Genomic DNA, 27,888 nt, shown 5'->3' with positions numbered 1-27,888 from the left:
TCAACCTTTGCATTACATACAAAAACACACTTGGCTAGGGCTTTTGCACACAGGCACACTTGCACATGCCTCAATCTCAGTGAATGTATTTGCCCCATCTGTGAACGTGAAAATAGAATTGTATTTAAAAGGCCCAACTGTGTTTAAATATAATGTATATTATAAAAAGAAGAGGAAAACCATAACATAGGTATAATTTCATGCAAATTTATTTCTGGTTTCTTTGGCAATTAGTCAAAATAAGAAAAGCTAATATCTGAATTTCAACTTTTACTTCTTATTTCCTCCAGGCAATTGTCAATGCTTATCTTTATCAAATGAAGAAGAAAGTGAAGGGTATGCTATTCTTGAGTACTTTGGGAAAATAAAGTCTAGATATTTGTTAAAGCTATGAAAGAAAAAGGATATTATCATCCTCCAAACCAGTGAAATAATGAAAAATTAGATCAATTTATTTTGTATTCTGATATCTATATATTAGGACCGTGTTAAGTCTCATCAAAGAATATAGCTAGCATTTAAAATGTTACTTGTTATTAAGAATTACATTTTATACAATTTAAAGAGAGAATATGGTTTAAAAGAGTTTATTTCCATTGTCAATAATTCTGAGTAAAATATAATACTATTGGTTATGGTTTATTTTAATTAATGATACATTTTCCCCAGTGCTTTATTTTCCTTATCTCTGACATTTCAAAACGAGACAAAAGAAATTCTAAAAAATCAAAATTATTTTAGAAATATTTAGTCCACAGGCTACTGATTTAAAAAAACTTTCGCTTGTCTAAAACGACCTACAGTTCTCAAAGATGAGAAACAGCTTTAACGTTCTGAAACGCTTTAGATACTTTGCTTGGAATAATTTTTTGCTTCCTGTGTTATAAAAAAGCTCTGCCCTGAAACATTAGAAATAATTGAAATTTCTTAATTGTTTAACGTTTGGAGGCGAGACATATACGGAATCCCTTTGAAAAGGTAAAAATAATGGTAATTCAAAAGTAATTAACCTGTAGTCAAGAAACATTAATCTTCGATGCTTGAGAACCCTATGGTGTTCAGCTGAGTTTTTTTTCTTATCCATTCCAGTATTGAAAAAATTTATAATAGCTAAATTATAGGGAAATAAACACAGTTAATATTAACACCATTGGTTCAATTCCATTTTCATAATTTATCTTTGACAATACAAAATTTCCCCATATACGAGCTTTCATGGTAATTGTATTACTTGCGTCCAAGCCTGGAGCAAAAAGTATTTAAAAAACAAAATAAAATGTGTTTATCATTGAAAAGTTTGAGAACATATAGCTAAAAAAAATATCGGCAAAATGGTAAGATTTTGGACTACAGAGTAAATGTGAAGATAGCTAAGAGCTTCTTTACAGTTTTAGAATCAACTAGATATAATTTTTCATTCAAGCAAAGGTTGTTTAACGATTATGCACACGTTGACTAGAAAGGTGTCTTTTAGGCCCTTTTAGAAACAACATAGTTTGTCAAATATTATCAAATTTTTGAACATTTTGTTTAAATTTTTTTAGCTGTTTTTTTCTCTTGTATTAAACTGTTTTATTTTTAGGAACTCTAAAGAATGGGACATTGGGCAAGCCACTTAGTATTCAATATCCGTCACTGTTAGGGGAAAAAGGGGGTTTGAACCCTTAGTTATGCTCAAATTCCATCCATCCAATTGATTGCTCTGAAATGTTTGATTCCCACATATTAATTTAAAAAAAGTGGTAAAAAACAGTGTTTCTCTTATGTATATAATCTTTGTGAGACATATTTAATTGTGCCAACAAAAAAGGAACATTTATTTTCAGACTATATTAAATAATTAGACTATGCTGCAAAAATCTCCTATTCCATTATAAAGCAATGTCAAATTAATGTACACTCCCACAAATTAATTTTATAAAAGTTAAATCACTAGCAATAACAATCAACAATATTTCAAAATGATTTTAGGTTTTCATTTCAATCCCAGTTATCTAAATTGTAAAAACAGTCAGTGTGAGGAAAGCCCTACCAAAGCCTATGAATGGAGAAGGGAGAAAGGTGTGGTTCAAAGTTTCTCAATTATGGCACTGTTGACATTTTGGGCCAGATAATTCTTTATTTTAGGGAGTTCTCTGTGCACCATAGGATGTTTGGCAGCACCCCTCTGCTCTATCCACAAGACACCAGTACCACTGCCTCCCACTCTCAAGTTGTGACAATCAAAACCGGCTCCAGATTTTGCCAAATGTCTCCTAAGGGAAGAGGAGCGGAGGAATCAGCCCTGGTTGAGAGCCACTGGGTTAGGTAGAACCACTTTATTTTAGTGGTTTGGATCAGTGATACTCAAGAGATCGGGATAGGGCTTTTCTAACCCTACATAGCTCCAGAGATTTTAGTAAGCAGGTCACACCCCCTCAATTATTTGTAATGACTTATACCTCCATTGCCCCCTTTCATCTCTGTCCAGTGTGGTGCAGTACACCAAAAATAAGTAGAGCAATTTTTCAAAGCCTAAAATATTATCGGTTAACCAGATGAAATCTGTGAGAGCCTTTTCCTTAATGAAAGCCCCTCCAAGCCAATTTCTGAACTCATGTATTTCCTCTTGAGTTGTGCATATGCACAACCGTTTTATTGGGAACTGTAGCGCCAGAACTTCATTGTCTTTCTTTACCTGTTCTGGGAGAAAAACTGACAAAAGTTGTGATAATCCCTGTCCTTCTCGCTATTATGAGAGTGAGGGGCAAGCAAGGCCATGGCACAGAGCAATTAAAAACACACTCCCCTCTTCCCTTTCTGTAAATGCCATCCACACACTGCAAACATGCAGAGTCCCTTATAAGCAACAATCCTTCAACTATGATTATAACTGTCTCAGTCACTCTGGGTGGTGAGGTGGCCATAAGTCTGAAAAAGTGAAGCTCTTTGGTGAAGACCAGATGCATGGAAACATGCTTCTCCCATCTGCCAAAATAGCTCCATGCCTCTGGCCCCAACCTTAATCAAACCCTTGGCTTTCTGCAGCATGTTACACATCATAAAATGCTTTCACAAACATTACCTTAAATGATCCTAAACAATCTTGTAAGTGGGATGGGGAGGTGTTTTTATTCTCATTTTACAGATGGGGAAACTCTGGCCCAGAGAGGTTATGAGACTAGTTTCAGCCAGTTATTTACTGGGGGAGCCAAGATTTGAATGCAGCTTGCTGACCTCAAAGCCAGTGCTTTTTCCATATAATTTCACAAAAGTAGTGCTCAGCAGAACTACAGCTTTAAAGCCATGATGGTAGTCTTTAGATTCCATGCATTTAGGACTCTTTGCGAGGCCTGGATCTTAAAAAAACAAATTCTACTCTGCTGTATTCATGCAGGTCTGACAAATAGCAGTAAAGCAGTCATCCTTCTTAGCAAGCTACCTACGACTGACAAAGCCATATATTTTTCTAATGGAAAACGTCTCCACAGATAAGGAAATAAAGTCACTTAACTTTCCAGGATTCATTAACTAAAGCTGATGTTGCTGCTGATGCTGTTGTTAATGTCCCACAAAATTAATCTAACAGTACCTACTTACTCCTTGTTCACAAATCACACACACTAAATTTGGAGTGCCCTAGAATGATACCTCTTTTCTTGTTAGTAAAACTGCTGAGAGCCATTCCCTAGCAAGGCTGGCAAGTACAGGTTTGCTATTGGAAGATACTGGAAGGAGAAACTGCCATTAATAAAGCATGAATACTTGTCATTAGCCAGACTGGAACATTGGAAGAGTGACATTTTAGCTTAGAAGGAAGGTCTCTGAAGCTATATGGGTAGGTCTGAGGGTCTTAAAACTGGCTTCCATTTGAAGGGGCTCTCCTCCCAGCAGATTGCTGCAAACCACCTCCCAGCAGATTGCTCCCACTGGCCACCTTTCTGAATGTCAACATTAGGAAATAAGTTTAATATTTACATTTTGTGAAAGCATGACCAAGAAAAGGTAATACTAACCTCATCTATAGCTTTTTTATAGCTCTGAAATGAGAGGAACCCAATCCAGAAGAATCCACAGAGGGAGGAAAAGCCAGCAGAAAGGCAGCAGATTAGACACAAAATTGGAATTGTTAGTACGCAACTGATAAATACAAAAGGGCGAAGAGAATGTCAACCCAGAATGATGCAAATCTCTTCATTATTACTCTCAGTATACGTCCTTACTTTAAGATGTTAAAAAAGAATAAACCAAAAAGCTTCACGCTCATTTCACAGAAAAGATTCTCAAGAGATTTAAATAGAAAAAGTAGATAGTAATTCATCCCAAATTAATTTTCAACTTTCAAATTTCAGCCTCCTACTCCTCTTTAAGACTACTTGGGGGTTTATCATGTTACAGCAGTGAAGCTGAATATTCAGTTGTTAGGACACCTGTTGGACACTGCTTAATAAGTTTGGTCCAGAAAATATAGTCCTGGAGGTATGAAAAATAGCAGAAACACTGTAACATTAATTCATGTGGAAAATAATATGGGGAAAGGGTAGAAGAGATTAGAGAAATTCACAGAAAGTACCCAAGCCTCTTTAACTTCTTCTTTCAACATCTTTTTTGCCAAAGTTGCTGAGTAGAAATTATGGAATAATAGAAGTTGTTTCTCCTCCTGTTGTATAGTTAAAGGACTGCTAATGATCAGCAAATAGCCAAGGCAGAGGAGGCAATCCAAGATGTCTTCGGTTCTTTCCTAATCAGGGATGACTTTCTGCTGGATGTTTCTAGCATCTGTTCTTACTAATCTCGACAATTTTTGTTCGTATCATGAGTGTATCCCCAACTACTTAATCCTGTGGGTTCTCTGGTAAATTAAGAGTTCAAAACTCTTGGAGAGAAATGCACTCACAGCTGGTCGACTGGGCCGGGTAATGTCCCTGGATTCTTCTGGTTTCACCTTGGCAGGCTCATGGGGGAGCACAGGTGATCCTTCTGACTTACTGTTGGCTAGAGGAAAAAACAGAGGACCAAGAAAGAGATGGCCATCAAAAAGTGCTGGCTCAGGTTCTGAATGAATCATCTGTGATGTGTCATCACATTGAGATTACTCAGTGGACACGTCATTCACTTGGGCAAATCCTCAAGCACATCCATGAAAAATATAATGTTCAGGCAAACACATTTAGGTTTGTCACCTGGAAATCACTAGTAACAATTTAAAAAAAAAAACTATAGCAAGTACCATCACCACTAGAGCACTTCTTATGTGTCAGGCATAGTGCTAAATGCTTTCTATGTCGGTTATCTCATTTAATCCTCACTCCAACCCAATGATGTGGCATTATTTTCCTATTTTACAGAACACAGATTTACAAAGATGACACAACTGTCCTGAGGTCACACTGAAATTATAGACAGAGCTGGAGTTCTGATTTCTGAAAGTCCTATTCTCAGTCACTATGCTAAACGAGCCTCTAAGGTTCTATGCTTGTTTTCTTCTCTTATCATCTGTCCAATCAGGATAGGTTATTTTGTTGAAATTTTGTGAGGGAAAAAAAAAAGAAACTTATTGTATTTGGTGGGATGGTTTTTAATTGGGGATGGGAGTGGTCTCAGCCATTTAAATATAAAAGAATGAGGTGAGGGCAGGAAGAAGGTTGTTACAGGAGAAGGGCCCTAGACTGGAAGTACAGAGCAAGGCAGACCCCGACAGCTGCAGTGAATAGCCTCTCTGGGGTCTAGGAGCTTACAGGTAGAGAAGATGCAATTTAGGGTAAGAGAGGTTGTTTTTATTTTTTAAAAAGGAGTCTTTCTTGGGCAGGGACATACTGGGGATACAAGAGCGCTTTTAATCCAGAAGAACAAAGGGCTGAAGGAAATAAAAAGTAAGCCTGAACCAGATCACAGAATTAAAATGGTATGTGTTTAAGTTTGGTTTATTTAAACATTTGCTCTAAGAATATGAAGTTGCCTATAAATAGAAAAAAGGTAAGAGAATGGCTGTTTTCTTTCTTTCCTTTATGTTTTTTAGAGACGGGGCTCTGTCACCTAGCCTGGAGTGCAGTGGGGCCATCATAGCTCACTGCAGACTTGAACTCCTGAGCTTAAGCAATTTTTCCACCTCGGCCTTCCGCGTACCTAGGACTACAGGCATAAGCCACTACACCTGGTAGTTTTCTAAATTAAGGAAATTTATATTTGGATCAAGGCAACAAAGACATACAGTAAGTACCTCTGAGATGTGCCACTGATCAGAAGAATGCATGTAGAGGCAGCTGTTGACCAGTCCATATCCCAATTAAGAGATATGAACATCAATCACATGTTAGATATCAAGCTTTTAAAAATGGAAATACAGTGATTTATTTAAAACCCTGAAAGGGTATTAGGAGATAAACTAAGAGTATTAGGAGGTGGTATGTAATAAAGAGTGTAAGAAAGAAAGAAGAAATGAAGGTTCTCATCAGGCTTTCATCAGACAGAGAAACTTGTAAGTACGTTAATGTTTGTCAAATTGCAATTAAAGTACTGGTCCTTCACTTGGAAGCAAAATTATCTTCTGAAGAAGTTGATTCAAAAAGAGTGAATTTTAGCTAGCTAGAAACAATGTATTCTTACGTATCATCACTTGGACAATAATAATGTTTTTCATAGGCTTCCCCATTAATGGAAACTAAACAATGATGAATAATTTGAATTAAATATTTAGAGAGGCTAATTTTTACCTAATAGGAATAACCAGAGGAGTCTTTTTTTTTTTTTAAGACAGAGTTTCATTCTTGTTGTCCAGGCTGGAGTGCAATGGCATGATCTTGGTTCACCACAACCTCCGCCTCCTGGGTTCAAGCGATTCTCCTGCCTCAGCCTCCCAAGTAGCTGAGATTACAGGCATGTGCTACCACGCCCGGCTAAGTTTTTGTATTTTTAGTATCAATGGGGTTTCTCCATATTGGTCAGGCTGGTCTTGGAACTCCCGACCTTAGGTGATCTGCCTTCCTCGGCTTCCCAATGTGCTGGGATTACAGGCGTGAGCCACCGCGCCCAGCCTAAATATGTTTTTTAAGTCAAAGATTTTATTCCTTCCTTCAAGTGTATTCTACATTAGTCTTCATTGAATTTCATTTTGAGAAATACATGGTATTCTGAACTATGTTTATGAACTATGTTCAGAATACTAAACAGGACAATTGGTGCAATGGGTACAGGACATTTGCGGGTACTTGAAACTCTGAAAACTGGCAATCAAACAGAGACAGAAATTCAGATGACTGATAAGTGACTGTATTTTCAAGTAAGTCTGATATTTGGTGATCTCCCTGGAAAACACTAGTATCTGACATAAGAAAGGATTTTGTCCATACTGATGGCACACACACAATTAGGGACAGTGGCCCACTCCCCTGAGGAGACTGAGGTTGAGAGCAGTGGAGGGGCTCTTCAGGATCACACAGTGGTGGCCATGCCTGGACTAGAGTCAGGAAGTAACTAACCCTTTTTTCCCCGTCCACAGCTTTCCTCCCAGGCAGTATTGCCAGGTAAAGGTAAGAGAAAGTTTTACCTCGAACTCTGGTGCGTTCACTGGATCCAGCTTGTGATCCAGGCTGGGAGCCTCCTTGGGAGCTGGGCTGGGAGCTGGGTGTGCTGGAGCTGGAGGAACTGCCACTGCTGGTCCTCTGCAAAGGACTCTCCAAGATGGGCTCAGTTCTCCGGAGATCAGGGTTGCTGTGTGAGTGGCAGAGCACACTGGTTACACAGACCTTGCCAGTTTTGCAGATCACATATCTGATAAGGTTTAATACCCAAAATATATAAGGAACTCAAACAGCTCAATAGCAAGAAAACGAATAACCCAATTAAAAATGAGGAAGGGACCTGAATAGTCATTTTTTAAAACGAGACATGCACATAGCCAATAGGAATATGAAAAAAATGCTCAACATCACTAATCATCAGGAAATGCAAATTAAAACCACAATGAGCCAGGCATAGTGGCCCACACCTATAATTCCAGCACTTTGGGAGGCTGAGGTGGGAGGATCACTTGAGGCCAGGAGTTCAAGACCAGCCCGGGCAACATAGTGAGATCCCATCTCTACAAGAAATTAGCTGGGCATAGTGGCATGTGCCTGTCATCCCACTTAAATGAGAGGCTGAGGTGGGAGGCTCACTTGACCCCAGGAGGTCAAGGCTGCAGTGAGCCATGATCACGCTACTGCACTCCAGCCTGGGCAACAGAGTGAGACCACGTCTCAAAAAATAAAAACATAAAAAAATTTAAAAACCTCACCAAACCACAATGAGCTATCACCTCATACCAATTAGAATGGCTATTCTAAAGACAAAAGATAATTAGTGTTGGTGAGGATGCAGAGAGGAGGAAACCCCTGTACCCTGTTGGTGAGAATGTAAAACAGTACAGCCAGTATGGAAAACAGTATGAAGGTTCTGCAAAAGACTAAAAATAGAATTATCATAGGATCCAGCGATTCCACTTCTGGGTATATATCCAAAGGAAATGAAATCAGTATATTGAAGAGGTAGCTGTACTCCCGTGCTCAGTGCAGCACTATTCACAGTAGCCACAATATGGAATCAACCTAAATGTCCACTAATGAATGAATGGATAAAGAAAATGTGATATATCTGTCTCTCAAAAAGACAAATACTACATGATCTCACTTATATGTGGAATCTACAAACACCCAACTCATAGAAACAGAGAGTAGAATGATAGTTGCCAGGGGCTCTAGGAAGGAGAGAGAATGGGAAGATGTTGGTCAAAGGTTACAGTTTCAGTTGGACAGCACGCATAACTTTTGGAAATCTGTATACCATGTTGACTACAGATAATAATAACATATACTTGAAAACTGCAAAGAGAGACCTTAAATGTTATCACAAAAAATGATAACTATGTGAGGTGATAGATATATTGATTAACTTGATTTTAGTAATCATTTCACAGTATATACATATATCAAAACATCATGATGTACACTGTGTAGATATACTTTTTATTTGTCAATTATATCTCAGTAAAGCTAGGGGGGGACAAGATCTTGCCATTGGTAGACACAAGCATAGTCCAGTCCCCAGTGCAAGGAAATAAAAAGAGCACTTATAAGACCTTGAGAGGAAGGGGTCAACAGAAGATGATAGTCATGCCTTCCTCTGTAGATTTCCTGATCAGCTACTGGATGTGGACAGGATGAACTCTTGTTCATCACATTGAAAGTACTAGCTCTGGATGATTAATCTTCAAAGAAGGCTTTCTTATAAACATTTTTTTCTGTGTTCATTGTAAAAAAACTTGAAAAATATTAAAAGGGAAGAAATAAGGAAGCAACACACATAATCTCTGCACCAGGAGATACTCAACTATATTTTACTACTGTACTATTTACTCACTTATGCGTGGAATCTACAAACATCAAACTCATAGAAACAAAGAATAGAATGAGAATTGCTGGGTTGTTTTTTTCTTTTGTATCTATAGAAGCATACTGCATATTCAGTTTTTTTTCTTTTTTATACATGGAAGCACAGTGTATATTGTTTTCCATCTTGCTTTTTTCCCTTACTGCACAGTGAGCATATTCTTATGCTGTGTAATAGCTTCATTAATTGTCTATTATATAGATGCGTTACCTTGACCATTTCTTGACTGTTAAATATTAAGGTGCTTCCAATACATTGCTGTGACACATAACAGTGAAACAATAATCTCCCTGTACACAAATAGCCAATCACATTTCTATTTCCTGAGGTTAAAATTCTTTGGTGAAAAGGTGTAAGTTTGGGGTGTGTGCTTGTGTGTGTGCATATGTGTGTATGAGTATAGAAAGGTATGACAAATTTTCACTGAAGTAAATGTGATGGTCCATTTCACTCTATACAAGGTTTTATGCTAAATTGTATCTCATTATTTAAGTACAGTTTTTAAAAGTTACTGAGGTAGAAGAATTTTTATTCATATTTATTTGCCATTTGTAATTTCTCTTCTGTGAATGCTTAATTACGTCCTTTGTTCATGTAGCTTGTGGAGTCTTTGTATTTTTTTATTATCTTCTTGCAGGAAGTCTTTATATACTTAGGCTATTACTGAAGGGAAGACGGTTTTTTGATATTTATTATAAAATGCTAATTTGGCCAGGCACAGTGGCTCACGCCTATAATCCCAGCACTTTGGGAGGCTGAGGGAGGCAGATCACAAGATCAGGAGATCAAGACCCGACTAAAAAATTAGTCGGGCATGGTGGTGAGTGCCTGTAGTCCCAGCTACTTGGGAGGCTGAGGCAGGAGGATGACATGAACTTGGAAGGTGGAGCTTGCAGTGAGCCGAGATCGTGCCACTGCACTCCAGCCTGGGAGACAGAGGAAGACTCCGTCTCAAAAAAAAAAAAAAAAAAGGAAAGCTAATTCAAGACCAAATTTGTTGGTAGGCTACTACCCCCATTTAAAAAATATATTACTATATTTGTCTTCATATCTTTACCGCCACCAAAAAAGCAGTATTCATTCACTCAGTTACTTTATACTAGGCACTGGGTCAGGCATTCGAGATATGATAATGAACAAGACACAGCTTGTGCCCTCTGTGAGCTTAGCTGGATACACACAGCCCATTTCAACATGCTTTGCCTGTGGTGAGCACAGAGCCATATGGAAGCATGAGACAGGATCACCTAGGCCAATTTTGGCCATGAGGGAAGCTGTACCCAAAGAGGGGACATCTAAGCAGTGGTAGTGGGAGGCAGCTGCTGAGGATTTTATGATTTTTGTTTAAAAAAAAAAGCAGCATTCTCAAGGCTTCTATAAATCTCTTCCTTTAAAGTTTATAACTCATAGGCTTTTTTATTTTTCTGTTAGATTTACACAATGCTGGGTATGGATAATTTAGGGAGACCTGAAACTCAGAGCTCAAATCTACTGCCATCCAGATGCTGAGAAGAGAAACATCTGATGTCAGCTTCCTCTCTGTTTCTAACATCTTCAGTTCCTCAAACAGAATTTGTTAACATTTGCCATACAGCTATGATTTTAATGCTGTGAGATATTACATTAAAATGTAATTTTATGCTTCCACTTTGCCCAGTTTAAGAGTACCAAGTATGTATCAGGTACTCTGTACTGTGTTGGATGTTAGACATTTCTCCCATCCATTTGGATATGACCCATTCCTTTGAGACACTATTAGTTTAGTCTACCAATAACCCAGTCACAATGGCAACTTTATAAGCAGCAATTAAACCAAATTAATTTCTTTCTGAAAACTCAAGAATCTTGCTTTGTGGTAATGAATCTGTCAGAAACATTTGATTGAGTAGAAATAGATAGTGACTGTGGGAAAATGCAGCAGAAAACATGTAAAAATAAATATGTTCCATGATTCATTAATTTGATCATATAAATGTAGACCCTAACAATATTATCTTTGAAACTCTTGTGGTAAAGGGGTTGCTAAGTCAACTTAACTGTAAAATCAGTTGCAGAGTGATCACTTGTAAACTTAAGAAAAACTTCCAAAATTCTTGATATTTTAATGGCATTCCTTTGTGAAGTAACTATTTTTATGACAATTGTTTATATCTAATTGACTAAAACAGATTCGGCTCCATACTGGAAATACCCTTCATTTAGAAAATGTCTAAAATGATAAATGTGTAATACCTCTGAAATAATCTACATTTCAAATTTTTCATTTTTTAAAATAAACAATCTCATCTCTTTTAATTCCCAAATAGCAAATTCTTCCACACTGCCCTCTTTTATTAAACAATAGTGGTCAAAAATTATTATGCATAATTAAATCCAAAAATATTTTCTCTAAAAAATGTACTGCTCACCAACTGTATTACAGATTTAAGAATGGTGAGCATGTTAAGGTTTCTTGGAGCTGCTCTCATTTTGTGGAACGGCAGTGTTCTTTGTATTACAAAAAGATAAAAAAAATCTCTTGAGAGGAGGGTATCTGGTGATAAATGCTCTGAGTTTTCTTCCCTGGTGGTTGTGGTGTGGTAGCAGAATAGAGCTACTTGTTCTAATGTAGCACTCCTTTGATTATTTAGCCAAAACCTTTGTGTTAAGCACCACTTTTGTGAAACTTACTGGACCGGGATGAGGGATGGAGGAGAAGCATGGGCCACAGGGCATATAGTCAAGTTACAACATAATCCTGGAGATGAGATTCATGCAGAGGAGACAATAGGGAGCATGGCAAAACTGTATGTTGTGTGTGAAAGAGACTAAGTATTGTTGCCATCTGGGGAACAATTAGTGCAGACTGGAATGGTCGACGGGAGTATTATGAAGGAGAAAGAACTTGACCGGGGTTGGAGCAGGAAGGCTGGGGAACAGTCGGAGCAGACACAAGGCTAGGTTGTTTTTCCTGATGCATGTGGGTGCAGAGAGGACACCGGTCAAATCAAGTGCCAAATCTGAGTTAGGAAACACTGGGAGAGTGGAGTGATCAGAGGAAAAGGGCGAGTTGTATAACAATGGCCTTTAAAGCCTAGAGGAGAATGTGTACCTCCCATGGTACATATGAACGACTGACCAGGAGAGAGGTAGGCAGACCAGTTTAGGAGGCTGCTGCCAAGTCAGATGATGAGGCCTGGGCAGGGATGTCCCGTGTAAAAAGGAGCATGGGCATTAGCAGAAGCAGCTGGGATAAGCCTACGTCCCCACTGGGCTCAGAGTCTCTTCCTGTGTGAAGCTAATTGGATCCCATGGGCATTAAATCCCTGACCAGGGTCTCATTAGTACAAGTTCTCCTCACCAGAGCTAACTAGTGTGGGTGTGTGGTTGCTATTTTGCTGCTGGAGACTGAAAGAAGTATTTAGTCTCTATGTTACCACACATAAAAATAGGGAAAACTTTACAATGCCTTTTCTACCTTTTCCTTTGGTAAAACATGAGTAGTCTGAGAAAATGTCATGCTGTTCACATTTTTCTCTCCTTTATTATGTATTAAATGATCTGGCCTTGGGGCTGTGGGGTCTGAGATAAATGCTCTTAAGAGGATCAATTTCAGAAGAATCCCAGGAAATAATAGATATCCCTTGTTCACATCTGAACTGAGCCTATTCAGATCCGAATGTGTAAAAACCTGAAAACATCCAAATGGATTTCTTTAAATGCTAACTTTTAGTTCAGGCATTTGCCATCCTGCAGATAACGCTGCTAGGTCTATAAAACTCACAGTAAAGTGAAAATGTGGCAATTATTCCATTCAGTTGAATCATAGAAAGTCAAAACAGAAAATTGGGATTACAAAGTAATTTTGTGGCCCAAATACTTGGGCCAAGTCTTTAATTAACTGGCTGACTGCCAAATTTCACTTTATTTTGTTCTTTGATGACACAGCCAATGAGAAGAAATGAGCCATAAGAAAATAAGTTTGGGATGGGACACAGAATTAGTTTTTGAAATTAATCATTTAGTCATTGGGTTGGACTGGGTATTTCTGTCTTAATTTGAATCTTTTCATATTCAGAATGTAATTGATGAAATTTTAATTTGCTTTAAAAAGCATACATATATCAATGTTAAGTATGAAAGTGGCTGATTTTTAAAAATACTATTTTGAAACGGTCAAATCACATTTTGATTTGAACTTAACTGATCACCTTCACAGCATAAGGCATCTGTGAGTTTACATAGCAGGTGAGAACTGCCTATTGATATTGCAGTCTGAGCAATTCCCAGCTACATATACATGAGAAGGAAGGACAAGGAACAGCTGCATGGGGTCAGGGTGACTGTGTTATCTCCCAGACTTTAGCCATCTAGGAAGGGAACGATCAAAAGCATGTGATGACACTAGTTCTAGCTCCAGAAGGGAAGTGTTTGCAATATAAATGGGTCTCATGGGACAACAACTTTGAAAAGGTAGTAAATATCGCAACATAAGGGTAAATACCAATAAGATCAAGAAGAGGTGTTAACAGATTCACTAAAGCACATGGTGAGAAAGGTGGGGACAAAATGGTGCTGTGTCAGTCAACAAATCAGGGGCTGTTTTGCCTTGGGAAAATGAGGCAGCAAAGCAAGCTGCACCCAAGCTGTGCCAAACAAATTAGCACAGAATGATGCTCAAGAATGTAGACTTTGGTGCAAGGCTATCAGCTCAAATCTTGGCTCTACCACTTACTACTTTTGTCACCTTGGACACATGTTAATTTCAATTTCTCCTTCTGTAAAATGATGGTGATTATAGTCAACACCTCACAGAGTTGTTACACTGTTTAAATTAGTAAATACATATATATGAGACATATGTGTATGTGTGCTCCAGAGATGTTCATTAAATACAGAAATAAATAATAAATTGCCCTGAATCAGGCAGAAGGCAGGGAACTGCAGGCATTGCCCAATAACACTTTTTTGACCAACTGATGCCTGCACAGCTGTACCTGCTCAATAATGTATATAGTTAAAAATATGTTCTCTGGTGGGGTGCGGTGGCTCACGCCTGTAATCCCAGCACTTTGGGAGGCCAAAGGCCAGCAGATCACAAAGTCAGGAGATCGAGATCATCCTGGCTAACATGGTGAAACCCCATCTCTACTAAAAATACAAAAACTAGCTGGGTGTGGTGGCGGGTACCTGTAGTCCTAGCTACTTGGGAGGCTGAGGCAGAAGAATCGCCTGAACCTGGGAAGTGGAGGTTGCAGTGAGCCAAGATCGCGCCACTGCACTCCAGCCTGGGTAACAGGGTGAGACTCTGTCTCAAAAAAAAAAAAATTCTCCATAGGGCTCTTTGGATTTGGTATGGTGCCTACCAACAGTGGAAGAGTGACATAACAGGGAGTTATTTTGGGGAGAAGGAAGGATATTCAAAATACTAAAAGCTTTATTTTTGTCCTCAAGTTACAGGTACACCCTTGCATACTGATGATTTTAATTCAAGAGTCTTCTCTTCAGGGTACTAAGTAGTTTACTGATTTAAACATATTGTGTCCCAAATTATCAAAAAGCATCACATATTCTGCAGTTACTATAAAACATCTTGCACCTAGTAACTTGAGTTCATTACTACTAAGTGCAGGAAGCAAAAACTGAGCTTCTTAACCATTAGGCTCTGCCTTGTTTTCTTTGTTTTAAAATTGATTTAGCACAACAGTGGTTTATTTCTCAGTCACATCATAATATATACAGGTAGAACTGGTCTCCTTTGATGGTTCTCTAAGTGGTGACTTGGGGGTCCAGGTTCCTTTTGGGTTGAGACATGTTACCTTAAACTTATGGTCCCTAAGTTTGCCACAGAAGAGAGAGGTCTGCCTCTTTTAGTTAATGCACATATTTACTTCAAAGCAAAATAAGAAAGTGACGCAAGAAATACAATTTTGCCCCTACTGGTACCTGCAGTCCCAAAGAGCAGCAGGTATATTATGACCCCTTGGCCCTAGAGTCAGGCAGTTTTGGTTTGAGTCACTGGGTCCCAGGGCCACATGCAGCTTCAGTATATATTTGCTGAATTTAGCAAATGAATTAAAAAATGATAGTAACAAAACATCCTGAATCTGTCCTTTATTAGCTGTGTAATTTTTACTGGAATCCATTTTAACTTTGCTAATTTTCTAGTCACCCTTGGGAATCACTTTAAAGAAAAGACTAGAAGGAAAAACAGAATATTGACCAAGTACAGGAAAGCTTAGAAGCACTGTAAAGGACAGGTTATTTAAAAGCAACACCTTTTAAAGAGGCTATATGGATGGGTGGTCATCTGACAAATGGCACGAAAAGAACTATAAGGACTTCATTAGGACCAGCAGAGAGTAGGAGAGGTCTGTGTCACAGTAATGGCCCCTGGCAAATCACATCTCCCAGTGTCCCTGCCCCGGTAGAGTTCCTTTCCATACTGACTCAGGGCTTAGCCAAGTGACTTGTGATGGCTAATGGGTTATCAGCAAAGATGATGCAAGCAAAGGCTTCAAAAGTATTTGTGCATTGGAACTTTCTCTCTTGAAATGCTTTTCTGAAGTCACCAAAGGGTAAAGAAGCCCAGAATGAAAGACCACATGGAGCAAGAGGTGCAGCAGACCCATCCGCTCAGTGCAACTGCACAAGTGAGCCCAGGTGAGAGCAGCAGAACTCCTTAGGCAACCCACAGCATTGTGAGAACTATTAAACTGTTATTTTTTCAGGTCACTCAACTTGTGATTATATTGTGCAGCAAAGGTGAACTAAAGATATGGCTCTCACAGTAAATAAACCAAATCTTGAAGCTTTTAAAAATGCAATCCAATCTAGAGCTGCAAATCTGATTTACATCTTAAATGTTGGTCACATGGCGATACATGATAGCATAAAAAGGGGTGTTCTGTAGGACCGTCCTACATGCAGAGAAGAGGTTTCTTCACCCCCAACCCCCAATCTCTGACTTTCATTGTAGGTGAGTAACTCTGACCTCTTAGCTCACTTCATCCCTTCCTCTCTAAGTAGAAAAATGTTAGCTGTCTCTCACAAAGTCAGCATTCTTTGGATAAAGTATAATATACAAGTGGTTCCAAGAGGAAAGGCTCATTATTTTGTAAGCCACTGACCATCAAATACTACTTATCTTAGGCCTTAATGTCATTAAAATAGCACTTCAGAGGCAATGAAAATGGCTTTTATTTGACTATACAATGGTAATTTTCTCTCTTTTGGTTGACAGAAGGAAAATACTTAAAGTGGAAATAATACTTGATCTAAAGAAACTAAAATTCTAAGCAACTGATCCAATGAACAGAGCCCCAGGGGCAGGGTTCAAAGGAAGCAGCAGCACTGATAATTGGGGATTTATCACTGCTTGAAGAGGGGCACTGATAAAGTTCAGGCTGGCGATCCAGCACTAATGTTCCTTTGGCTGCCTGGTCACAGTGGCTCTAGTCTTCCTCAGTGCTGCTTAGCTGCTTAGCAACGCGAGCTCAGTGTGAATCTGACAAGTCACTGGAAAAAAATGGCTCATTCAGAGCCTCTTGCAATTGGTAATTCCACACAGAATGGGCTAGCATCTTTGCCCTAAAGGGATTCATGTTCTTAGTATAGTTTCATGTTATTGCTGGGCTGACACCTTCCCTAAGGCTTTTCACTTGAAGAGGAAAATTAAAGCTTTATGATTTAAAGCATTCCATATTTTAAAGTATGTGCATGTAATCATAAGCTTCATTTCCAGTCATTCTCTCTTACTAGCAAAGGAGGGTCCTTTTATTATGAACACAATGAAGAAGAAAACAGCCTGCCCAATCACATCCTTTTTATAGCCTCAGCAGAGGCCATTTGCTATTTCAGTTGATCCTAAAAAGTGATGTATTCATCATGAAAAATCTGAGGGAAGCTTGATGAACTATAACAGCAAACAGCATCTGTTACCACAAAAAATCTGTTCAGACACTGTAAAGATACTATTTACTTTCCAGCTTCTTGAGCCCTCTATACCAACCAGTGGAAGTGGATGCAACTTCCTGACTATAGGAATGTACATTATTGATAGGAAATTCTCGAAGGAGAACACAGCAAGAGTGGAAGCATAACTGTATTTCAGTGACATTCGTAATGCCAAAGAGGCAACTTCCTCATAAGAGCTAGTTCTTCTATAACTGCCAAGCTAGAGAAGCTCTGAAGAGGGTCACTATTTCCATGGTAATTGCTTTGTAATGTCTCAATGGTTTCCAGGGCATGTTTCTTGAACTGATGCTAAAAATCACCTCGAAACAGGCCATAACAGGTCATTTTGTTCTGCTGACTCTATAAAGTGTTCTCTGAAGTAATGGTTTAGGGCATTGCAACCAGATTGATATTTGCAATTTTACTCTCAGATTTTAAAAACTGTCAGCTAAGGTACATCTGATTGGTTTCTGGGTTGCCCCATTAATTCATGAGCCCCCTACTGAATACTGATTTCTCTGAAAAGCTACTGAAGAAATAAAAGGCATGTGTTCTTCTGGACCATCAACATTTATAGTGCACATGGAAAGTCAACATGCCTCTGAAGTGAAAAAAGAACACACACGTTTCTAGGAAAGCAATAATGACAATGGTGGGTAGGAGTTTTTTCTTTTACCTTAACCACCTTCCTTCCTTACCTTGCTCTGATGGGTTGAGATCCTAGTCTGGGTCCCAGAGCACTACCATTCCCAGGAGAATTCTTTCTGGCTAATGCTGGGGATATAGAAGTTGTTCTTTGAGGCACCTGGAAGAAACCAGAATTCAGAAATATTTTCCATAAAGTAGCTTCCATAGCCTATTGTCAGAAAATCCTTCTTTCCAAGGATTTGCCACAAGCCACAGAAACTATCTGAAACAGTGAAGAACTATCTTTCATTCATTCCTCAAAGAAATATTAAACTCCCTAAACAAAATCAAACAAAGGTCGTCTGGCAAAAAACAATGAGCAAATTCGGGAACCATTAAAGAGGGTCATCCTCAATCTTAAAAACAAATTTAAAGATAGGTAAAGCTAATAATTTTGATACACTGAGCTAAAAATAACTGACCTCTCTTGGTTGGACAAAAGTGGTAAATACCAGGAATCTCTTTAGGGTATCATTAACTCATTGGAAGTTGCATTAGCTGAGAGCCACCCAGATGAAGCAAGTTCCATTTTTAGCTTACATCACAATAAACAGATAAGGAAATAATGAAATCTGGTGAGAAACTAGAATATCAGGATAGAGCTTAGGACATAAGTCATATGTTGGTGAGCTCAGAGAGAACCTACCACAATAGATCCTGAATGTTTCTACTTTCTACTTGATTTGCAATTACGTACTAAAACCAAAAACCTGTGTTTTGGTCAATGAGTGAACTGTGTTTTGGTCAATGAGTGAACATAACAGAACATAATACAAAGGAGAATTAATACTGAAAATACTGGAAGGATCTTCAAAAAGGATGTGTAAGTACCAGTAAGACTGGAGGAAAATGTATTATCTTATCTGGCAGAAACCTAAGGTAGAATTGAAGTATGTCCCAATTTATAAAACAGACATTTAAAAAATGAAATTAAATATTTTATGTCTACTAAAGGAGTTCATTATTTAAAAGAATCATATGAATCCTAGTATAGAAAATTACTTTCAGTGTAAAGTGTCATCCTTTGTTTTGAAAATTTAATTTTATTCATTTTAACATAAAGATGAGTCAGTGCAGTAAAGCAGAATGACCAAATCAATGCTACCATTTGTTCAAATTAAATATTACTATTACTATTACTATTTTTTCTTTTCCTTACCGTAAATATAAATAGTTGTAGAGACAAAAGAGCCTAACAAATTCTTAAAACCTAAGTTTCTGAATTAATCTAAAATTTTCTTCCAGCTTCATGCATGTATGCCTACATATTTTTAGAGTGGAACCAATAAATTCAATTTTCCGCTTTTCCATCTATTATATCTGCTCCTTTGCCCACCTTATTTTTTTATACTGACTTTTGCTCCCTATTTACCTTTTTTTTTTTTTCTCTGATGACATTTCTGCTACCACAAAGAATCTCAAAAAATTATCGGCTATTTTTATCTTCAGAATAATGGGACTCTTGTTATAATATCCTTTTAAGAGGAAGATGAGGAAATGTATTTGTAAATCATTCAGTAAAAGTTTCTTTTTCTTCTGGAATTAACAGTGGCATTTTCTGCAAATTGTGGAACATTCCACTTGTCACAGCCTCTATGCTAAGCTCAGGAAAAGGGGAATTCCTGAATCGGGAAAAATCTGATGCAAAAAATGTCTCTAGTATTTTGAAATACTTCCAGGTTGTTTGTAGCTAGATGCAGACAGCCACATTCTAGAACATTTCTTGGAATGAGTAATGACTTGGTATAGGAAAACAAAGAACCCAAACTTGGGGCTGTTCTGTCCAGTGGAATGGCTGGTCATTTTACCCTAAAGTTTTTCCTCAGTAGTTAATTAAAGATGGAAATAAATTATGACTTGGCCTAGAAAGAGCTTTCCTTAAAATGGGGCCAACTAAAATATCCTAAGAACAATACTATCTTCTGAACCCCTGAAATCTGGCTTCACTGTTGTGTTGTTAAAAATAGGAATACATGAATTTTCTACTTTTTATCTGGAAGTTTTCAATTGTCTTGATGTAGATTCAGTCATCAATGAAATATCCATTACTTCATTTGTTAATATGGACAGCAAAATAACAGTTTGAAATACTTGGGGTTGAGAGTTCTAACTTTGGATGTAGGATCTGTGCTTCAATCTACCTCACTTCAGTTTTCTTGTGGGGGAAATAAAGGTCAGACATGGTAAATGGCACTCCAAGTCGTAGCCAGGGAATGAAGAGGGACCAAAACAAACACGAGAAGGGAAAGTGCTTTGGCATGATCACATTCTCCACTACTACGAAAGGTCTGGAATAGTGGTAATAATAACCATCAGTGATGCTCGTGATTAAACAAAACACCCCAGTAAATACTACCTTTGGTGGAATGTCTTCTTCCTGTCGTAACCAAGAGCTTCGGTCAAACTTTTCAATGCGAGTGGGGAGAGGAGGGTTTTCAGAGGTGGGATCTGAGTTCTGGCGTGGCATCTCCACGCGGTGAGAGGTCACGTTCAGAGCCTCCTGAAACCCAGAGAGGCCCTTTGTGGGCTGCTCGTGCACTGACTGGGAGGCGGTCAAGGCAGGTCCCTGGGATTTTACAGCTACCAGATGTGGGATCTAAGCATCGAAACAACATGAAAACAGCACGATTAGAAGAAAAGGCAGATCAGCCAGTACCTCAGTCAGCTGAAGGAAAAAAAAAAAAAGTTCAAGGGCACAAAAATTGGACTATAGAGAGTCTATCACAACTATATATAGCATGTTTTTTAGCAGCTCTTCAAAATTTTCCATTGGAACGATACGTAGGGCTGGCACAAAGTTAAATGATTTGCTTGGGAATGCTAAGTCAGTGGAATAAGTGAAGAAATAACAATAACGGCCGGGCGCGGTGGCTCAAGCCTGTAATCCCAGCACTTTGGGAGGCCGAGATGGGCGAATCACGAGGTCAGGAGATCGAGACCATCCTGGCTAACACGGCGAAACCCCGTCTCTACTAAAAAATACAAAAAACTAGCCGGGCGAGGTGGCGGGCGCCTGTAGTCCCAGCTACTCGGGAGGCTAAGGCAGGAGAATGGCATAAACTCGGGAGGCAGAGCTTGCAGTGAGCTGAGATCCGGCCACTGCACTCCAGCCTGGGCGACAAAGCGAGACTCCGTCTCAAAAAAATTAATAAAAATAAAAAAAATAAAAAATAAAAAAAATAAAAAAAAAGAAATAACAATAACTACTGTATATTTAGTGAATATTAACTGACCAGCAATGCAATATATTTTATAAGCACTTNAAAAAAATTAATAAAATAAAAAAAATAAAAAATAAAAAAAATAAAAAAAAAGAAATAACAATAACTACTGTATATTTAGTGAATATTAACTGACCAGCAATGCAATATATTTTATAAGCACTTCTCTGCTAATATTATGAACTTCCTCCTTTAAAACCCCTAACTTTTACGTTGAGAGTATTGCTTTGTAAAACAAAAACTGCTCTAAATATCTTACTTGTTACGAACTCACTGAGTCCATCCTGAGGTGGATACAATCATTTCCCTCATTTTACACCCGAGCAATGTAAGGTGTAGAGAGGTTAAGTAATACCCTAGATTGCACAGATAACACCTGCTGGAGCATGGACTGGAACCCAGGCATTCTACACTCCTAGCCCATAAACCTAACCTCTATGATATTCTACTTTCTGCTGTGCTGACTCTTACCATCTATGCTGTCATATTATCTCTTGACACCAGGATGTAACTTTTTGAGTTAAGTATCTCAACTGGCCCAACTGGGCATGTGGTGATACTGTTCACGCAGGGAAGACAGGCAGTCTTTCAGCGAAACTGTGGCTCTTAAAGACAAATCATTAAAATCCAGAGTGCAGGGCACCACTTTGCCATAGCACTGCTCACACCTCATAGTTAGTGCTTATTTAAGTGTGTCTCCTATTCATGAAGGTGAGCTCCCTGGAGACAGGAGCTATGTCTGTCATGCTTGGCATCATATCCCCTAGGCTAGCTCTGTGCCTGGCTTGGGGAAGGTGTCCTATAAATCCTGGTTGAGAAAACATCTAGAGTGCCTTCTAAATTAAACTGTTAATTCAACAAACATTAGTGTAATATCTATTTTGTGCAAGGATCTGTCAACTCCTCTTCGGTTTGAAATTTAAGTTCTGGAATGTTATTAATGACAGCTCAGAGGAAATCCTCAAAGCCTAAGTTTAGCTGAACATTAAGCTTCGACCAGAATAGAATCTACCGGATATATATTAATGTTAAATATCATTAAATATATTAAATAATAATATTAAAACAAAGCCCCTTTAAAAAAATATCTAGTATAAAACACAAACCCCCTTTAAAAGAGCCAAAAAAATAAAAAATAAAAAAAAAACACACCACACAACCCCCGAACTGAAGCGCCTGAAGAATGCGTAAGTGAATCAACTGTCACAAAATAGCTACATGTTCACTCTCTGGTTGTTCTCATAAAGTACATTTTCTCTCTCTTCTCCCCTTTAAAGGCCAAAGTACCTTCCAAGGTCAAAGTTAGGGGTTTTAAAAGAGGATATTTGTACATTAAAATAGAAATTCCTGTTAAAAAAAATGTATCTTTTTGAGGGTTAGGCATGAAGGAATTACATACAAATTAAAAACAGCCAAGAGGAAGATAGGCCAAGCTGACTGGCGCTGAAAAATCTTGGACTTTATTAAAGGCAAACTTAAAGAATACTTGATTTTATCACAACTCTTTTAAACTCCAGTTCAAACAGCATTACATATTTCAAAGGTGACCTTAAATTTTTCGTGGAAGTCTTAACACAGGTGGATGCCTGGAAGAAATTTAAGACATTTGGCAGAAGAAACTACATTATCTTTATTTTTCATGGAATTCCTTAATCTGTTTCACTTCATATTTCATTTTTACCATATATAAAAGTCCCGTAGAACTTCCAGAAACCGCTTGGGCGCGGTGGCTCACCCCATGTCTGTAATCCCAGCACTTCGGGAGGACGAGGCGGGCAGATCACAAGGTCAGGAGTTCAACCCCGTCTCTACTAAAAATACAAAAATTAGCCAGGCGTGGTGGCGGACACCTGTGGTCCCAGCGACTTGGGAGGCTCAGGCAGAAGAATCACTTGAACCTGGGAGGCAGAGGTTGCAGTGAGCTGAGATTGGGCCACTGTACTCCAGACTGGGAGACAGACCAAGACTCAGTCTCAAAAAAAAAAAAAAAAAAACTTCCAGAAACCCCTTCCTTTCCTAAAAGTAGAGTAATCTTTTTTCTTTACCCTATAGTTTTAAATAATTGTTCTCAAACTCTAAAGTACATTAGAATCACTTAGAGGGCTTGTGAAATTACAGACTGCCAGGCCTCCGCCACTCCTAGAGTTGCTGATCAGCTGGTCTGAAGTGGGCCTCATAATCTGCATTTCTATCAAGTTCCTGGGTGATGGCTGATGCTGCTGGTCCAGTGATTACACTTTGAGAACCACTGCCTTAGAAGATGTAATTTTACTTAACCAAGTCTATTTAATTTTTTCAGTTTCAGGCTCATGCCAAAGTCCCAAGAAAACAAAAAATATATAATGTATACACATACACACACTTCAAAGGTTTCTATGAACTCTAGTTTTGGTAATTGTAACTAAAAGAATGCTTGTTCTCACCTTGCAGAAACTCCTGTGGGTCTCCAGAGAGGCCAGTTTACACAGAAGTGAGTTTGTGGTTGACTCGAGTTTAAGGGTGATGCTTTTTTCTTTCTCACCTTTTCTTCTACTCTTCAAAATCAGTGGGGCCACCTATATTACTATAAATTCTATATTAAGGATAATAATTTGACGCTATGCCTGAATTCATGTTACAATTCCCTAGGCTTTTAATAGGTTTTCTTGTGCACCTTATAGGAATGCCTGATGGAATGGAGGCAAGACTGTACCTGGGGATCGACTGGTCTGAGCATGGGGGGTGTTCGAGCAGGTTGAACTCCACTAATGCTGAAGGACTCCGACCTTGGGGGCAGGTTGGGGTCAGATATCCTGTTGGCAACCTTGTGAGGCATGGCAGGGGAACTTTGCCGGTTGAGCCTTGACCGTTCTTCTACCTACAAGCCAAAAAAAAAGAAGACAGCCTCAAAGTATAGAAGTAGATTCACCTTCTAGTAAGGATTTTCTGTAGTCACCTGCACAGCCATTTGAATCCTCTGATTAAATGATTTTCAGAAGCCAACTCTATTTCTGTGCTGCATCAAGAATTTGCAAAGAGCAAACACTAGCAACAGCAACAACAACATAGAACACCCAAGCCATCACTCTTCCATTACTCATTATCTTGTGTTATTCAGTTAGCAGGGAATTCGAGACCTGCTAAGAGTTTATCTTGTATTGATTGTGATATTATCTTACTGATTGGTCACAATGCCATGGGGTCAGTGAGGAAGACAGTTTGCACTCTAGACAATCAAAGGGAATGGTAGCATGCATTTAGATGACTTGGGGAACAGAGAAAATTGCTTTGGGTTGCCTCATGGAACATGAGAGGAGGAACAAGAGGATGAAGCTGAGTGCATGCACCCTCCATTTCATCACTGTCCTACTGATAGGCAAGTGGGTGTTCCAGGCTGCCTGCTTAATGAGCGTGGCCTGTTTCAAACAGACTTCCTGTGTCACTTTCTTTTTCTCTCTTTAGAGGTCTTTGTTTCCAGTTGTCTTTCCTGCTTCCTCAAATACACTGCCCCATCTCATTCTTTCATGCCCAGCTTGGACTCCACTGTCTTGCTCTCCCCTTTCTTCCTCTCCCCTTTCTTCCTCCCTGTTTCTACACATGTGGTGTTCATTCTTGCTTCTCCTCCTTTTCTCTTCCCCTCTAACCCTGTCTTCTCTCAGGCTATTTCATTTTCTTATCATTCCCTTTCTTCCAGAGTCTCTTTCAGCCCAAAGCAGATAACAGATCCCAAGTGCTTCATGGGAAATGCTCACAGAGCCAGTGAATGTCCTTTTTAAACAGGTCATCATTACCTTTAGTACATATTTACAGCAGAAAGACTGCCTTGGAGGGCAATTTTAAAGAGAAACTTAGATAAACAAGGTGCACACTCGAAGATATGGCTTAAGATCTTAGACAACTTAAAGAAGTCTATGACTTTTCTTCCAGATCTACTGTGTCCTGACCTTTATTTCTTCAGGACCAGTTTGACTGTTGTGCTTCCCAAAGCCACCAGGACAATGCAACCATTCTCCCCACACTGATGGCCTTTACAGTGAGCCCTTAATTCTCTTCTGCTGACTCACTGAGCATTTTAAGAACCCACATGCAGGTGTTCAATATTCATGTCTGTGTGCATATTTTTTATGTAGCAGCTAAAAGTCTTTATTCATTTTACTGCCTGATTTGAAATAAAACTTGAAAGAGTGATCTTCCCCCATCCTCCCTATCCCATTTTGAATCTTTCTAGAGGCAGACTCAATCAAATATACAAAGTAAGTCTGTTTTTAAACTCATATTAACCTCACATATTTTAACACAATAAGATAAGCTGCAGAATGAAAAACAGCCCTCTTGCCTCTACTGAGGAGTAATTTGAACATCGCTTCCCCCACCATGGCTGTGCAGGGTACATGCAATTGGCTTTGGTTTTGAAATCCCAAGTCCCAGAAACTTACCACACACCAAGTAAAATTTGCTGCAAAAAGCCAGGAATATAAACCAGAACATGTATACTTTGTGTGTGCATGTGTGCAAAGTATTACATCAGCAATAATTATTTGGCTATTACATTGAGCAAAAGAACAAAGCCAGCTTTGAGATAAGACCACAAAGAAGAAAAAGTCCCACAAAGACAGCAGTAGATAAACTGTGATCAAGGCATGCAGTTTATCACTTTTCCAAATGCCAGACTCTTTGAAAGAAGGTTAGTATTTCTAGACCACCGGAATTGGTCAAATATTATCCATTTTCTTATTTTCAGGGCAGATCATTAATAGGTAAGTCATACATAAGCATCCTTCAGCGTCTGAATTCCCACTGTCCAAACCACTTGTCACCCAAAATTCAGGAACCAAATATATTCAGAGTGAGGAATACTTGTAATTATTATTTTTGGCTATAAAATACACTGATAGCTTTAAATATACATTAAGGGACAGAACATTAAAACAATAGTAGAAAAGTTTGTCCCCAAAACTCTATCTTGAGCAAAGAAACCATTTTGAGATAAAGAATTCTTTTGGGAAGTGTCAGCAACAAGGCTCCAGTCTAAGCATCCCTGCTGCTAATAGGATCACAGGCCACATGGGGCTCTAAAGCTATCATTAGAAATGAACAGGGTAGAAACTAGGGTACTGGTTTTCATAGGCAATTAATGGATTTGATTAGATGTTGCTAATGTACTTCTAGTAAAAAATTTCTTATGCTTTATCAGCTTACATACTAAATTCTATCTAGTATATTTTAGTCTATACCATTCTAAAAACATATGGCATAAGTAATTGTTACACTTTGAAAATTATTTCAGGAAGGCTCCCATGTACTGAAATTTCCTGGGTTGAAGTTTGTCCAAAGAAAATTGAAAATCTAAGAAAAGGGTGTAATCATGAGGCATCTCATTATGTATTTTGTCTCAAGAAAACCTAGTCCTAAAGTCTTTAGGAAGATAATGCTGCCCAAGTGTCTTTACACTGCAGGATCACCTTAAGAATTGGAGCACAGGATCAAAATCAAACATTGGAAGTGGTACTTCTCCTAATAACACCTTCAGATGGACATAGAGAAAGCTGGATAGGGTATCTAGGCAGGCCCTTTTCATTATTTTCATACTAGACAAAGGCCTGTCCCCTGGTTTATCACAACTTATGTCTACTAATTGAACAGGAGATAAATATGTGAGACAAAAAAAAAAAAAAAAAAAAAAAAAAGTCTCCCTCCAACCCCTCTCGCATCTAGAAGAAGGATACAAGTGATTAAAAATTGGGAACAACAAGATATATTTCGATGCCTGAGGATGTTCAAAAAAGTCTAGGAGCCAAGTTTCTGCTCCAACTGCCTGCTTCCAAGAAGACATAAAATGCCAAGAGCACCACTAAGAATGTGTTCCAGTACCATCAGGTATAGAGTGTCAAGGTGCTAGACTATAACAGCAAAAGATAGCTGTTATAAATGATTTCATAGTAGAAGGAATTATCAGAAATACAGAGAAGATTAGCACAGACTGATCAACTTCACTATAAAGGTATTTTTTTCTTATTAAAAAATCGTTTCAACATGAAAACTAAAATAACTTTGGAGAAGTTTGGATCACCTCTGCAAAAATGCTATATTATTTACTGTAGCATGATATATAGCGAAAAAAATAACTGTGGTCTCAGAAATAAAATTCTGCTCCAGACAGGTCTGTGTTGTCCACTGCATAGCACAGGAGTCATGTCTATGGCCTCTGGTATATATAAAGGCTATGCAAATATAGACAACTTAAAAATAAATTTGTTAATTACAGGATTTCCAAAACAATTTCAAAATAAATTTTTTAAAACATTATAAATAAAGAGAAACACTGTATCGATGTCAATTGTCAGATTGTTTTTTATATTTTAAAACAATTTGTAGGTTACAGTGTCTCACTTTACAATAATGAATGACATCTACTGAGAATATCAAAACAAATTTATAGAAGTAATTTTAAAACTGTTGACAGCAAATATATATTTACTATGTTATATGGGTGCATTCTAATAATATTTCATAATATGTAGAGTCCACAGGGTTTAGGAAGGTCTCAGAAGGCTTTACTGAAGAATTAGTACATGGTGAGTTCAACACAGTCACATGGGTATTCTTTTCTCCCCCAACTGGACAAAACACTTTGGTTTTTGTGTTTATTGGCAATGCTGGG

The 27,888-nt window shown here is 38.4% G+C and overlaps 1 protein-coding gene across 5 annotated transcripts in view; it reads right to left on the bottom strand.

Moving 5' to 3' along the window:
• Positions 1 to 27,888, bottom strand: part of TNIK (TRAF2 and NCK interacting kinase) — a 413,250-nt gene that overhangs the window by 46,122 nt on the left and 339,240 nt on the right. For 3 of the 5 annotated variants that reach the window (XM_017851566.1, XM_017851569.1, XM_017851568.1), the window contains 6 exons: positions 23,941 to 24,105; positions 20,384 to 20,623; positions 18,039 to 18,145; positions 7,526 to 7,689; positions 4,877 to 4,974; positions 3,996 to 4,019 (listed from right to left, as the gene is read on the bottom strand). In XM_017851566.1, the coding sequence (XP_017707055.1) occupies positions 3,996 to 4,019; positions 4,877 to 4,974; positions 7,526 to 7,689; positions 18,039 to 18,145; positions 20,384 to 20,623; positions 23,941 to 24,105 (798 nt within the window). The remainder of the gene's footprint in view (positions 1 to 3,995; positions 4,020 to 4,876; positions 4,975 to 7,525; positions 7,690 to 18,038; positions 18,146 to 20,383; positions 20,624 to 23,940; positions 24,106 to 27,888) is intronic. The other 2 variants (XM_017851567.1, XM_017851571.1) reach the window with 1 other exon arrangement.

This window comes from Rhinopithecus bieti, unplaced genomic scaffold (assembly GCF_001698545.2).
Source record: "Rhinopithecus bieti isolate Rb0 unplaced genomic scaffold, ASM169854v2 scaffold_33903, whole genome shotgun sequence".
Lineage (NCBI taxonomy): Eukaryota > Metazoa > Chordata > Mammalia > Primates > Cercopithecidae > Rhinopithecus > Rhinopithecus bieti.
Note: the sequence above shows the minus strand (reverse complement) of the source record. Positions and strands in the feature narration are given on the sequence as shown.